The 12,691-nt window shown below is 36.6% G+C and overlaps 2 protein-coding genes across 9 annotated transcripts in view; one reads left to right on the top strand and one right to left on the bottom strand.

The window, feature by feature from the left end:
• Positions 1-12,691, top strand: part of RTTN (rotatin) — a 181,620-nt gene that overhangs the window by 88,600 nt on the left and 80,329 nt on the right. For all 8 annotated transcript variants that reach the window (XM_028480194.2, XM_028480196.2, XM_028480195.2 and 5 more), the window contains 2 exons: positions 5,783-5,972; positions 7,448-7,539. In XM_028480194.2, the coding sequence (XP_028335995.1) occupies positions 5,783-5,972; positions 7,448-7,539 (282 nt within the window). The remainder of the gene's footprint in view (positions 1-5,782; positions 5,973-7,447; positions 7,540-12,691) is intronic.
• On the bottom strand, positions 2,771-3,054 carry LOC112067610 (40S ribosomal protein S29-like). Its single transcript, XM_055080378.1, has one exon. It carries the CDS (start codon positions 3,029-3,031, stop codon positions 2,861-2,863), a length of 171 nt encoding a protein of 56 aa, XP_054936353.1. The 5' UTR covers positions 3,032-3,054; the 3' UTR covers positions 2,771-2,860.

Here is a 12,691-nt window from a genome sequence, read left to right as displayed (position 1 = left end):
CTGCGCTCTCCTCCGCGGCTCCGGAGCTTCCCCCTCCGCCACCCGCAGTCTCCGCCCGCGAAGGGGCTTCTAGGGTGTGGGAACCTTTCCTCCTTCACGGCTCCCTCCCACTGGTGCAGGTTCCGTCCCTATTCTTTGTCTCTGTTTATTCTTTTTTCTTTTGCCTACCCAGGTACGTGGGGGGTTTCTTGCCTTTTGTGAGGTCTGAGGTCTTCTGCCAGCGTTCGGTGGGTGTTCTGTAGGAGAAGTTCCACGTGTAGCTGTATTTCTGATGTATCTGTGAGGAGAAAGGTGATCTCCACGTCTTACTCTTCCGCCATCTTGCCTCAATCCTCTCAAGGATTCTTAGTATGTTTCATGGATTATGATCTCTTTCTATCATTATTTATTTAGATGTTCAAATTGTTTCAGATTTGGCTAGGAGGACTTCCTTCACGAAGACTCCTATATCCTTTTAACATGTCTTTATCAACCTTTGAGTACTTGTTTACTTTCTGGCATAGCAAGATGTTCTCGACTTTCCCAGCGCCACCCTGGAATCAGATATTTGCTCAAAGAGCCCTGATTTCTTTCATTGGAGAATGTATATATAAATGAGTTCTAGATATGCTCGTTGCTCCAAGGGAGGGGTCTTTGCTTCTATACACTCTCAGTGGACATAGCTAGACTGTCTGCATATGTGTTTATATGTGTTGTAGAGAGATGGCTGACTCATTTATAGTTGTAGTATGTATCGTTTTCATATTTGATGTGATAATTATCAATGCATATTTTTCATCTTCTAATGTGTTCATCATGGATCATTATGAGTATCGATTTCACAAAATGCTAAGTACTTGGTGTCAGAGAAACAGTACCATTTTAACTATATTCATAATTTATATGCAGTTAGGGATTTCTTATGTAATTAGGGTCATTTTTTTCAATCTCTGCATTACATTATAGCATTTAAAAAATTTGTTATGTATCCAAATAATTCCTTTTTCTTCTTGAAAATATTCTCCATTCTTCTTACATGTAATTTTGTTTTGCTTCTAGTTCCTTTTGAATCATAGCTAATGGGTATGTTAGTACTGTGACACTAGGAGCAAAATGTCTTAAATGTAATATTGTAGCTTATTGCATCCTTGAGAACAAAATTTTCAAATTAATCGGAGTGTTCTATGACAAAATTGCTGTTTTCTTTGCAAACTTATTTGTTACGGCTCCTGGTGATTTGAAGAGTTTTCTTTCTTTGCATACTGTCCTTCTCAGCTCTCCCTGGCAACTTTGCAGGTGATCTGGCAGCCCGAGCACTCACCTGAGGGCAAGGCTGGTAAGGATATAGATGTCCTGAGACAGAGCAATTAGACTGTGCTGATTTCCCCACTTTACCAGAAGACAGCCCCATCAGTTACTGATGAATCTATGGAGCGAAGCCTAGTACGTGCGTGAAAGGCTTCATTGTTCTGGCCCTTGTACATTAGTCATGTGTGGAAAGCCTGAGCCACACCATCTTTTGCGCTTATGCTGGACTTGGATTCACTGCTGTGATTAAAGCTCTGTTGATAATGTGCCATTGCTACTAGGAAGCTCTGGCACGTGGAGACTGGGGATTCAGGCTAAATGCTTAGCTAAAATAAATCAAATAAGAAATAAATAGTGGTTATGTAATATGTACATATTCCAGATCATCTGGTTTTGTTTGAGAAGTTTAAAAATATTTTGAGTGAAGTGTTTGAATTTTTAGAAGAAATTATTTTTTTCAAGTAATGAATATATATGGTTAAAAAAGCTAACAGAGCTTATAATGAAATTCTTTACCCTCTTCATTCACAGAGACAGCTTTACCTCCTACTGAGTTTAATTCTTCAGGTAGTTTCCTTCCTGTCTCTAAATAGTGTGTTTGCAGTAATACAGTATGTTTGTTCCTTAGTGTGTCAATACATAGGATTTAGCTCACTTAACCAATGTCCTGCCAACATAGTTCTGTTACCGCTCTTAGTTTCTCCCCTGGTCACCCCTGCTGTTTCTGGTCTCCTTACCTATGGGTCATATCTCTTGCCCGCCCCCATTTAGAAGGTAAGATGCGGCTAAGTTGTTCCTTTTATCGGTATCTCGTCCCCCATTTCTACTGCCAATCTTTGCCAGTTTCATCTCTACTCTTACTTTTTGAAGGCTGATTACGGTTAGATTCTCTTCTACAGCCTCCTTATATCTATAAGTTGATTCTAAAAAGTGAAAACTAGTAATTTGCTACAGAGCCATTATTTGTTGGGCTGTGGTTACACTTCCTTATCTATGCTTCCAGGGCTATGACCCCTCTGGCACTCAGAGGAAAACTTTCCTGCTATTTGTGTGTGTGTGTGTGTGTGTGTGTGTGTGTGTGTGTGTGTGTGTGTGTGTGAGAGATTTAAAAACCTGATTTGGGCGTTGGGTGATTTTTTTGCCCTTGGAGTTTCTGTTAATTTTTTTTCTTGCATTGTGAGTCCGTATCATAGCTCAGGTTTTTCTAAGCTCTTAATCATCCTTTCTCTTCAGTTAGAATCCCCTTTCCTAGTAATCATCCTCAAAATAATTGTATTCCTACCTAAAAACAAATGCATGAGTGACAAACTTCTGAGTTCTTGTTTGTTTGAAAATGTATTTAAATTGCACTGGATTGATAGTTTGGGCTGCTAGGTATTAGGCTGAAATCATTCCTCATAAGAATTTTGCTCCACTGTCTTCTAACATCTTGTGCTACGGATGAGAAGTTGGATACCCATCTGATTCTTTTTTTTTTTTTTTTAAGTTTTAACATTTTTATTTATATACAGAGAGTTAGTATTGTTTCTGAGGAAAGTAGATATGCTTGATGACCCATTCAAGAAGTTCACACTTAGTTCAACTTAATGAAGCCGATGTCCTTCGCATACTGGCGGAAACACTGGCGGCACATATTGAGGCCATATTTCTGGATCAGACCCTGCCGGTTTAAGCAAACGCAGCAAGAGTGAGAACCCTGGCCGAATTTTCCTGGATGGCTCCTGTAGAGCTGCTGGTGACCCATGTTGCTTTCTCGGCTGCAACGAGGCAAAACGAAAGAGGGAGAGCATGCAGGCACTCTTCAGAATTTTTCCATCTGATTCTTTTTACCTCTTATGGATGACTTTTTCTTTTATTATCTTCACTTTGTCTTTAATGTTCTAGAATTTTATGATTCTCTGTCTTTTTTTGATTTCTCTTGCTTGATATTTATTAAGCTCCTTAATTTGGAGACATAGATGTTCTATTTCTTTTGGCTCTGACAATTTTTTTTCATATTTATTTATTTTAAAAATGACTTTTCCTTTTTCTTTATTTTTCCAGAAATTATATGAGTCTTATATTAGGCCTCTTGAATTAATTTTCTGCTCCTTATCTTTTCTATCTCTTGGTTTTAAAATTCTGGGATATTAATTTTTTTGTTCATATCAGAATTAGTTTAACTTTTTCAACTTGGTAGGCTAAATAATTTTCACTGTGACTTATAGGCGAAGAAAAAAAATCAGGTTCTAAACTTTACTAGGTGGATTTACATTTATGTCTTTTATGACTTCTTTTGTTATCTTTATTTTCTAAATCATTTTTCTTTTTATATTAGTAAGAACTAGAGAAAAAAATGAATTTTTAAAATATATTAATTAAAGGGTGACTATTATGTCAATTATATACCATGATAATTATACATATTTATAGAATAACTACTATAGTTCTACATCATATTTACATGTGTAATATCTCACTTTGAAAATATTTATAACTACAGAAAAGATGGATTTTAGAAGACAGTGGGTTTGTAACACTTCTCCTTCTAGCACATGGTGAAACCATCAGCCTCAGTGGGCCTTTACCGAATAAAGAATCTGCAGATTTAAGAACTCTTGAGGAACTTGTTTTCAGCATTTATACAGTTTACATTCCTTCATCTATTTTTGGCTAAACCTTTGTTAATTTGGACTGTGGCTGTTAACTCATCCGGGAAACAATTATATAGACACAATTTTGCACAAGAAAAAATTTTGAATAATTTTATATAATATGTATAATAAAATATTTGACAATTATTCTTAGTATTATTATGAAATAAATTAAAAAACAGTGTTTGTGGTACTTTGTTTAATAATTTTATTTTATTGATTTATTGGGCTTTGTTACACAGCTGCAATTAAGCTAGTAACCTTCGCTGAATTATTTTTAATTCTCCTCTTGGTTGTTGATCCTTCCTGGAATCAGTATAATGAGGGCTTTAATTTGTGATGTTAAGCAACTATTGCAGATCTCATGTGTGCCTTTTACATTTATGAATGCTATAAGTTGCTTAAAAGAACATTTTGAATGTTAGGATTGGCTCTGTGGCTTTGGATGAATTACTTCGTCCTAGATATTTAAATAAAGTAATGCACGAAAGGGCCACGTTGCCTGAAATGTGTACCTGGTTCACAGATGGGAGCCACGTGACCCTGTTCATGTACTCCTCTCTGTTTCGCCTGCTGCTTCTCAAGCTCCGGATTTAAAGTTGACACGGTGCCCAGCGTATGTGACTGCTCATTAAAGAGCCTTATTTCTTCTTGGACAAGTAAATTGCTCTATTTGTAAAGAGTAAAGCTCACAGTGTTGGGTAGGTTTATTAGAACACAACAATAACAAATTCATAACAATAAAAAGTATTTAATATTGAAGTAAGACATTTAATTTTAATAATATTCTTAAAGAGAAGGGTTAATGGAAATAATCTTCTTAATGTAATTATATCTTTAACTGTAATTATACGTTTCACTATTACTTTATCTTCCTGGGTAGTAAGTTTTAATATCCATCATTCCTTGGTGATCAGGAGGCATGAGAGAAGGGACGCGCATGCAAATTTCAGTTAACGGTAAACTTTGAATAGGCTTTGACCAGACCTTTCCTGTTGGCACTTAGATTTCGATTTTCTATCTTTTATTTTTCTCTCTGTTATGGTCTGTTTGAAAAGTCTTAACTATATTGATTATCATTTTCCAAAAAAGAGAAATACTTATAAACTAATGATGTGGTTATTTGCATACTTTAAACCGATCCTTTGCAGACTTTTAACGGATTGCTTGATTTTTGCCTTTTGGATATTCCAGGAAAAGTAGTGAGTGGCAGTGCAAAAAATTATTTGAAAAAAAGTGCAAAGATATTAAAATTTTGCAATGGCAGATCCTTTTCAGCCTCCTGCTGGAAGCGGTGTGTGTGTGTGTGTTTGCACACATGCATGCATGTATGCAAGGAATTACCTTGGAAGAAGGGTTAATTCAGTGGGAAGTAAAGTGGCAAACAGATTTTACTGTGGATATCAGCGAGCCTTTTCATTCTATCTAGTTTATTGATAGGTACAAAAAATAATTTTAAACATAATTATTTGGACCACGTTATTTCAGATATTTTAATACAACTTATTTCATTGTTCTGTGTGGGTTGCAAAATACTGCTTTTACTCTTTTTGTGGCTCAAGTATATAATTACTTGGTTAAAGCTGTGCCATTTTGTAGAACTACGTTAAGCTAAGTGGCCCCTCAAGAGAGAGACTAGATCAGCCTTCTGCCTTCAGTGGATTTTTAGGCAGCAGAGACCTTGAATCCTGTGAAATCCTCTGCCCGGGTCAGGCTGGTGTACGTGTGGCAAGAGGCAGGTGAAAGGAGAATGGTCGCATCTGGGACCCATTTGTTTCGTTGAGGGGAATGTGGGGAGACGTGGGTCTTTTTGAAGAAATTAAGTGATAAATCACTGTCTCTCTCCCCCTCTTTTCCTACAGGGCCCCTGTGTCCATGATGAGGACTCTGGCCTGTCACTCATAGGAAAACCTGCCCTTCAGGCTCTTTTGTACCACTGCCATTTTTATGAACATTTGAATCAGATGGTAAAACATTGTTACCTGGGACGGTATACGTTTGATTCGAATTGTTCTGCTCTTAATGGAACTTCTGAAGGCAATGATTTAAATGGTAAGAATATTATATTTATATTTTGATTGAAATGTAACATTTCTTAAACTGTTAAAAACCTATGTGTTTGTTTTGTTACAAAATATTTGAAAAATAATGAAAATTACACAGGAAAACATTCATCTCTTGTCCCACTACCCAGAGATTGCCTTTGTTACCTTACAGTGTATTTTCTTCCAGTCTTCTTTCTCTGTATAGCTTTTGTTTGTTTTACATAATTGTGTTCATATCTTATTACATTTTTGTATTTCCTCCTTTCACTAAACATTGCCTAAGCATTTTTCTATGTTATAAATTCTTCATGGAAACCGTTTTTGACATCTTACTAATGTTTCATAAGTTATTTCATGGCCTTCAGTAAAGTTTTATAGTTTTTTCCTGTATTAATGTCTTAAATTTTTGGAAGATTCTTCCCAGGCAATCAAGAATGAGACCTTTCCTACTAAATTTTCTAATTTGTTTTGCTAATATGTTGAAAAGCTATTTGTTTTTTGGAATGTTAACTCATTTATCAAAATATATGCTGAAATCTTTTAATTTCTACTTGTTTGTAGATTCTCTTGGATTTCCTAAGATCTTAGTGCATATAAATGATAATTATGTCTCATAATAATAAATGATAATTTAATAGTAAGAATAAAAATTTTAAGATAAAAATAAATATAAAATAATAAAAATTTAAAAATTTTAAAGTAATGTTAAAAAATCTTGACATAATTTCCCACAGAAACGGTACAAGAATAGAACAAAGAATTCCCAAATGTTAACATTTTACTATATTTGCCCTCCTACACCGTGTGTATGTATGTGCGTATAAGTGAAATATATTTATTTATATGCATATATACATATATATATATTTTTTCTGAGCCATTTAAGAGTAAACTGCACACATGAAGTTCCCTTACCCTGAAATACTTAAATGTAAATATCTAGTTCACTTTTCTGCTCACTTCTTGGAGGCATTAAGAGGAGAATGACATTTGATGAAGTTTTTGAACATTCTAAACAAATGTCCCTGTGAGGAAAGGGACCGCTTTAATTGTTTGGATTTCTCTGTATCTGTGTTACTGGAAGCATGGCCCTTGAACCAGCAGCACTGACATCTGCTTCCAGCTTGTTAGAAATGCAGATTTACGCCACCCCTGACCTTGACTTGGGGAATGGAATCTCTGGGAATGGGACTCAGGAAACCACTTTAACAAGCCCTTTATGATTCTTCTGCACTTTGAAGTTTGGGAGCTGGTGCTCTTGCTAAATTGTGTTAGATTAAGCTAAAGCACAGTCAACTAATTGTTTTAAATTTTTTTGTGAGACATGCTGTATATTTAAATTAATTAAGAAAAATAAAAATTAGGCACACTTCTTTCACACTTCTTTAGTTCTGGATTGGTTTCATGTAAGCAGTATTCTTTCCGTTAATCATTACAGTACCCAGGAGACTATTCACGTTGACAGTTTTCTTGTTGTCACAGGTTTAGATGACTCATTCAAGTTTTGGAGGGCTCCATCTCGGATGTCCAGTCAAGATCGAGATCCAAGTTCTCTCTCCACTTTGGAAACAATGGTACTTCCAAAGAACGCATAAGTGCTACACTTTGAATTTCTGAAAAAATTTGAATTTACATAGTGGAAGGATAAGAATGGATGTGAAATATAAGGTTATGACCATAACAACTGTGATTTATTTAAAGTGCCATCTTTTGCAGAACTAGTGTCTGTCTTGCTCAAATAAGTGCACTGAATATCCTTTTAAATGAATTTTCAACCTCTTTCCTACCTTTTTTGATAGAACCGAAGTTCAAAAGTTTTAAAATGTTTATCAGTAGTAGTAGAAAAAGAGAACAGATCCCATATGATTAGTAATGCTTGATTACCCTGAAATTTTGCTTAAGGACAAGGCAGTTTGAAGAATGTTGATCCATTCAGATGATTCCAGTGTGGCACTAATGATTTTAAACACATTTTTACATGCTTGCATCAAATAGAAGCTTGTCTTGATTATCTGAAATACCTGAAATTTATGTACACCTGCCTGCCTTTCTTCCTTTTTTTTTTTATTTATAAGGTGCTTTGTTCTAAAAAGTTTGAGACACTAAGTATTTCTAAATAATGACATGCTAGGTTTCATTTGTTTTATAAGCATACAAAATCATGCTTTTCTCAACTGGAAAGCATTGCAATGTATTTTGGGAACAATATACTGTGTTGTAGAACCTATTAGGAAGGCAAAGCCTCGACACCACTGCTTCCAGGAGCAAAAATAATACGAGAATTAAATAATTATACAGGCATTAATAAGATTCACCTACAGTTTATCAAGAGACTGGTACTTTTTGCTAAGTTTTAAGAGACTTTTTTTTTTTCTCTAGACTCAGAAGAGTTTATGTTTAGTGCTAAATTGAACCTTTATTTAGAAAAACAGAATAATTACTCCAGTTCCACTAGATGTCATGCTTTCTTTTGCAAGCTAGAAATAGTGTGTATCTTTGTCTCAATAAGAGAAATAATTATATGATTCAATGCTAAAGGGAATTGTATTAATTGGTTATTTAGTTCACAGAAGTACAGCGTTAATATGTGCTTAAAAATAATTCTTCTTAGGTTACCCTGTTTGTTTAAAGGGCTGTAGACTAACTTTGAAATCTTTGTACATTCTTCAGTTCTTTGCTTATAGTAGGTATGTAGTAAATAGTAATTGCTGTAAATAACTTTGAGTTAGCTATTTTGTAGATATCAAGTTACATTTTTAAAAATAATTAATTAATTAATTAACTTGGCTGCGTTGGGTCTTTGTTGCTGCATGTGGGCTTTCTCTAGTTGTGGCGAGCAGGGGCTACCCTTCGTTGCAGCGTGTGGGCTTCTCATTGCGGTGGCTTCTCTTGTTATGGAACACGGGCTGTAGGCATGCGGGCTTCAGTAGTTGTGGCACGCGGGCTCAGTAGTTGTGGCTCACGGGCTCTAGAGTGCAGGCTCAGTAGTTGTGTGTGGCACACTGGCTTAGTTGCTCCGCGGCACGTGGGATCTTCCCGGACCAGGGCTTGAACCCACGTCCCCTGCGTTGGCAGGCGGATCCTTAACCACTGCGCCACCAGGGAAATCCCCAAGTTATATTTATTCTATACAAGGAAACTTACATACAAAAAACAAAAGCAAATCAAACTTTTGCATTTCTCTATTTTATAATAATATATAAATCTTAGAGATTAAGATACTAGATTTTCCAAGAAACACTTTGGAAATATGTCACTTATAATCATTATTAAAATAGAAACACCTCTATTAATGCAAAAGTCTTTAACTTTTTTATGTTAGGATATCACATAGACTTTTAGAAATACATACCAGTGAAATCTGGTTTTTTTTTTTTTAAGAATTCATATATATAGTCTTATGTAAGATTTACCTTCTTGTAGTTTCTCAAAAGATGAGTATTACCTGTTAGAATTTTTACAGTCAACTTTTTTCTTTCTTTTTTGGTTTCCAAACAGAAGAGTTTTGGTATTGGTGAATTACTCACTGAATTGGTGACTTTTATTCACAAAAATTAATCTAATTACCCCAATTCTACGAATTGTCATGTTTTCCTTACCATATGAGATATACTATGTATCTTTTTTCCAGCAGGAGACAAATATGGAGAGTTTATTCATTATACCATTACCTTAAATTTCTTTCTTTCTTTCTTTCTTTTTGGCTGAGTTTATTCATTATACCATTACTTTAAATTTCTTTCTTTCTTTCTTTCTTTTTGGCATGCAGGATTCTCGTTGCAGTGGCTTTTCCTGTTGCGGAGCACGGGCTCTAGGCACATGGGCTTCAGTAGTTGTGGCTTGCGGGCTCTAGAGTGCAGGCTCAGTAGTTGTGGCACATGGGCATAGTTGCTCCGCAGCATGTGGGATCTTCCTGGACCAGTGATCAAACCCGTGTCCCCTGCATTGGCAGGCAGATTCTTAACCACTGCACCACCAGGGAAGCCCTTATAGCAGTATTACTTTAAACCTAAACTGTCAGTACCCAGACCAACTAATACTTTCTCAGGTATAAGAAAATGTTGAAGTTACAAATTGAGGTATCAGTTGAGTGGATGTAAATCTTGCTAATGAGTTTATCTGGTTATTTATATCCTTATTTTGTATGTCTCCCAGAATTGAGAAAAGATGCAATTTGTTGATTGGTTTGTTTTTCCACTTTGTCTTTCTGAGGAAAGCACTGTCTTTTTTTAGATGTTGGGGGTAGGAGTTTATTAATTAATTTATTTATTTTTGCTGTGTTGGGTCTTCATTTCTGTGTGAAGGCTTTCTCTGGTTGTGGCAAGTGGGGGCCACTCTTCATCGCGGTGCGCGGGCCTCTCACTGTTGCGGCCTCTCTTGTTGCGGAGCACAAGCTCCAGACGCGCAGGCTCAGTAGCTGTGGCTCACGGGCCTACTTGCTCCGTGGCATGTGGGATCCTCCCAGACCAGGGCTCGAACCCGTATCCCCTGCATTAGCAGGCAGATTCTCAACCACTGTGCCACCAGGGAAGCCCAGCACTGTCTTTTGATATGGGTCGTATCATCCAGTGTGCTGTTGCTGGGTCATTAGCCTTTCTTTCTGTGCTGTTAATGCCACATTAGGGACTTTAATGGTGTTATCTAATGAATATTAGTTTAGTTGATTGCGACTTGTATGTTTTGTAAATTATAGGTAGAGTAAGGAGTGTCATTGTTACCTTGGGAGTGTTGCCCTGGTAAATAAATGCCTTTTCAGAGATGGCTTCCCTCGACTCAGTGTCTCTTTCCCAACGGGAAGAGGGGTCAGGTATCAGTTGTTTTTCCTCCTGAAATCACATTTCTACTTCTCAGAAATACCCAAACTAGATAGGTGTTTATGCCTAGGACAAACCAGTTTGTAGCAACAGCTTTAAGAACAAAATTGGATCTTTTCTGCTGTTCTTGAGCAGAGTTATGTCTGTATTTTTTTTTTTTTTTTTTTTTTTATTTTTCAGTACGCGGGCCTCTCACTGTTGTGGCCTCTCCCGTTGCGGAGCACAGGCTCCGGACGCGCAGGCTCAGCGGCCATGGCTCATGAGCCCAGCTGCTTCGCGGCATGTGGGATCTTCCCGGACGGGGGCACGAACCCGTGTCCCCTGCATCGGCAGGCGGACTCTCAACCACTGTGCCACCAGGGAAGCCCTATGTCTGTATTTTTTAAAATCTGTTTTATCGGTTATCAAAAAAGAGGAAATGTGGGTCATTTGCTTTTGAGCTTTTCTTTGTGAAATATGTGATTCTTTCAAACTTCCTGGAGCACTAATTTAAGGAAAACTGATTTTACTTTAAGTTTATTTAAACATTTATAGAGAAATTTTACTCATGGGTCCTCTTAGTCTTTAAAAAATTGAAAATCATCTTACTGTTTTACAGAAGAAGAGATTAAGGCATGGAATGAATAAGTGTCTTGTGTAAGGTTCCAGCACTGCTAACTGGTAGAGCGTTATTTGAATCCAGAAGTGTGTTTGGCTCTAGAACCCAGGTCGTTGGCCATGATGTTTTGCTCCTTCACTACAAAGCAAGATGTGATCAGTCCCGAAATAGATGTTACAGGCAGGGTGCAGTGAGCTTAGATTAGAAGGAATGATGAAATAGGCAGTGATTTTGTGTAAGAAGTGGCAATTGAAATGGGTTTTAAAGGATCAATCCCTTTTTTGTATTATGTACACATTTGCAAGGAACTAAAAAGATACTCAAATATGTCTTAGAATTCAGTACCCACTTATGAGGTTTGAAAGTCTACTTGAGAGCATAAAGCATAATTAGGAAATAGCTGAATGCCAAGCTGTGTGGTACTGAATGCCTTAGATATTCAGAAGATGCAAGATGGGGTTGTTTTGAGGGTGGGAAGAAGGCTGAAGTTTGATTCCTGGTGTAACCAGGTGGGGTGAGCCAGAAGAGCTGAGTCCAGGTTTGGATTTGAAGAGATAAGCGATAACAGCTGTAAAGATATGAAGGCATTTCAGCAAAGTAAAATGTCATGAAGCATTACAAAGGACATTAGAGAAAGATGAAGTGACATTTGTTTGATGGTAGTTAAAAGTTATTTTATAGAACAGGATGACAATACATTTATGTATTGATGTGTATTATTAAATATAATCAAATGAGTGTCCATTGAAGATTATTTTCAAGCAAGCAGGATTTGAGCATAGTAGTAGAGCAAGTCAGCTTAATACTTTTTTACCTTTATTTATTAAAATAGTAATATGTTAATATAGCAAATTTTAAAAATATAGATAGGCTAGTAGAAATACAAATCACCCCTAATCAATTTTTCAAACACAGTATATTGCTATAGAAAGAAGTTCTTGTGTTTTCTCAGCCATATGGGGTAAGTTATAATGCAACTATTAGATGCTTTCTAAAATCATATTTTCAAAATTTGTGTATCCCTTCCTTGGACTATACGGAGGAAAATCATGGCGTTTATTAATGCCTGACCTTGGTCACGAATGGCACCTTAGCGTTCTAATGAGCCAGGTATTTAGTGGCCCTCAGAAGCTCTCTTTTCCTGCAGTGAATGCTATCTCTGTTTTCATCAGTAGTGAGGACTGCTTGAGTGTTTGCCAACTGAAAGGATGTTCAGTGAAAAGATAAAGGATTCCGGCATCCTTGTCCTCTTAAATTTTCTTGTGTAACCAAGGGAGCTTGTGGCAGGAGCCAGGCTCGTTCATCAGCTCCTGC

This window comes from Physeter macrocephalus, chromosome 19 (genome assembly GCF_002837175.3).
Source record: "Physeter macrocephalus isolate SW-GA chromosome 19, ASM283717v5, whole genome shotgun sequence".
In the NCBI taxonomy this organism is placed as follows: Eukaryota; Metazoa; Chordata; class Mammalia; order Artiodactyla; family Physeteridae; genus Physeter; species Physeter macrocephalus.
Note: the sequence above shows the minus strand (reverse complement) of the source record. Positions and strands in the feature narration are given on the sequence as shown.

Excerpts from the sequence above, each read along its gene's own strand:
- LOC112067610 (XM_055080378.1), bottom strand. The coding sequence starts at position 3,031 with ATGGGTCACCAGCAGCTCTACAGGAGCCATCCAGGAAAATTCGGCCAG.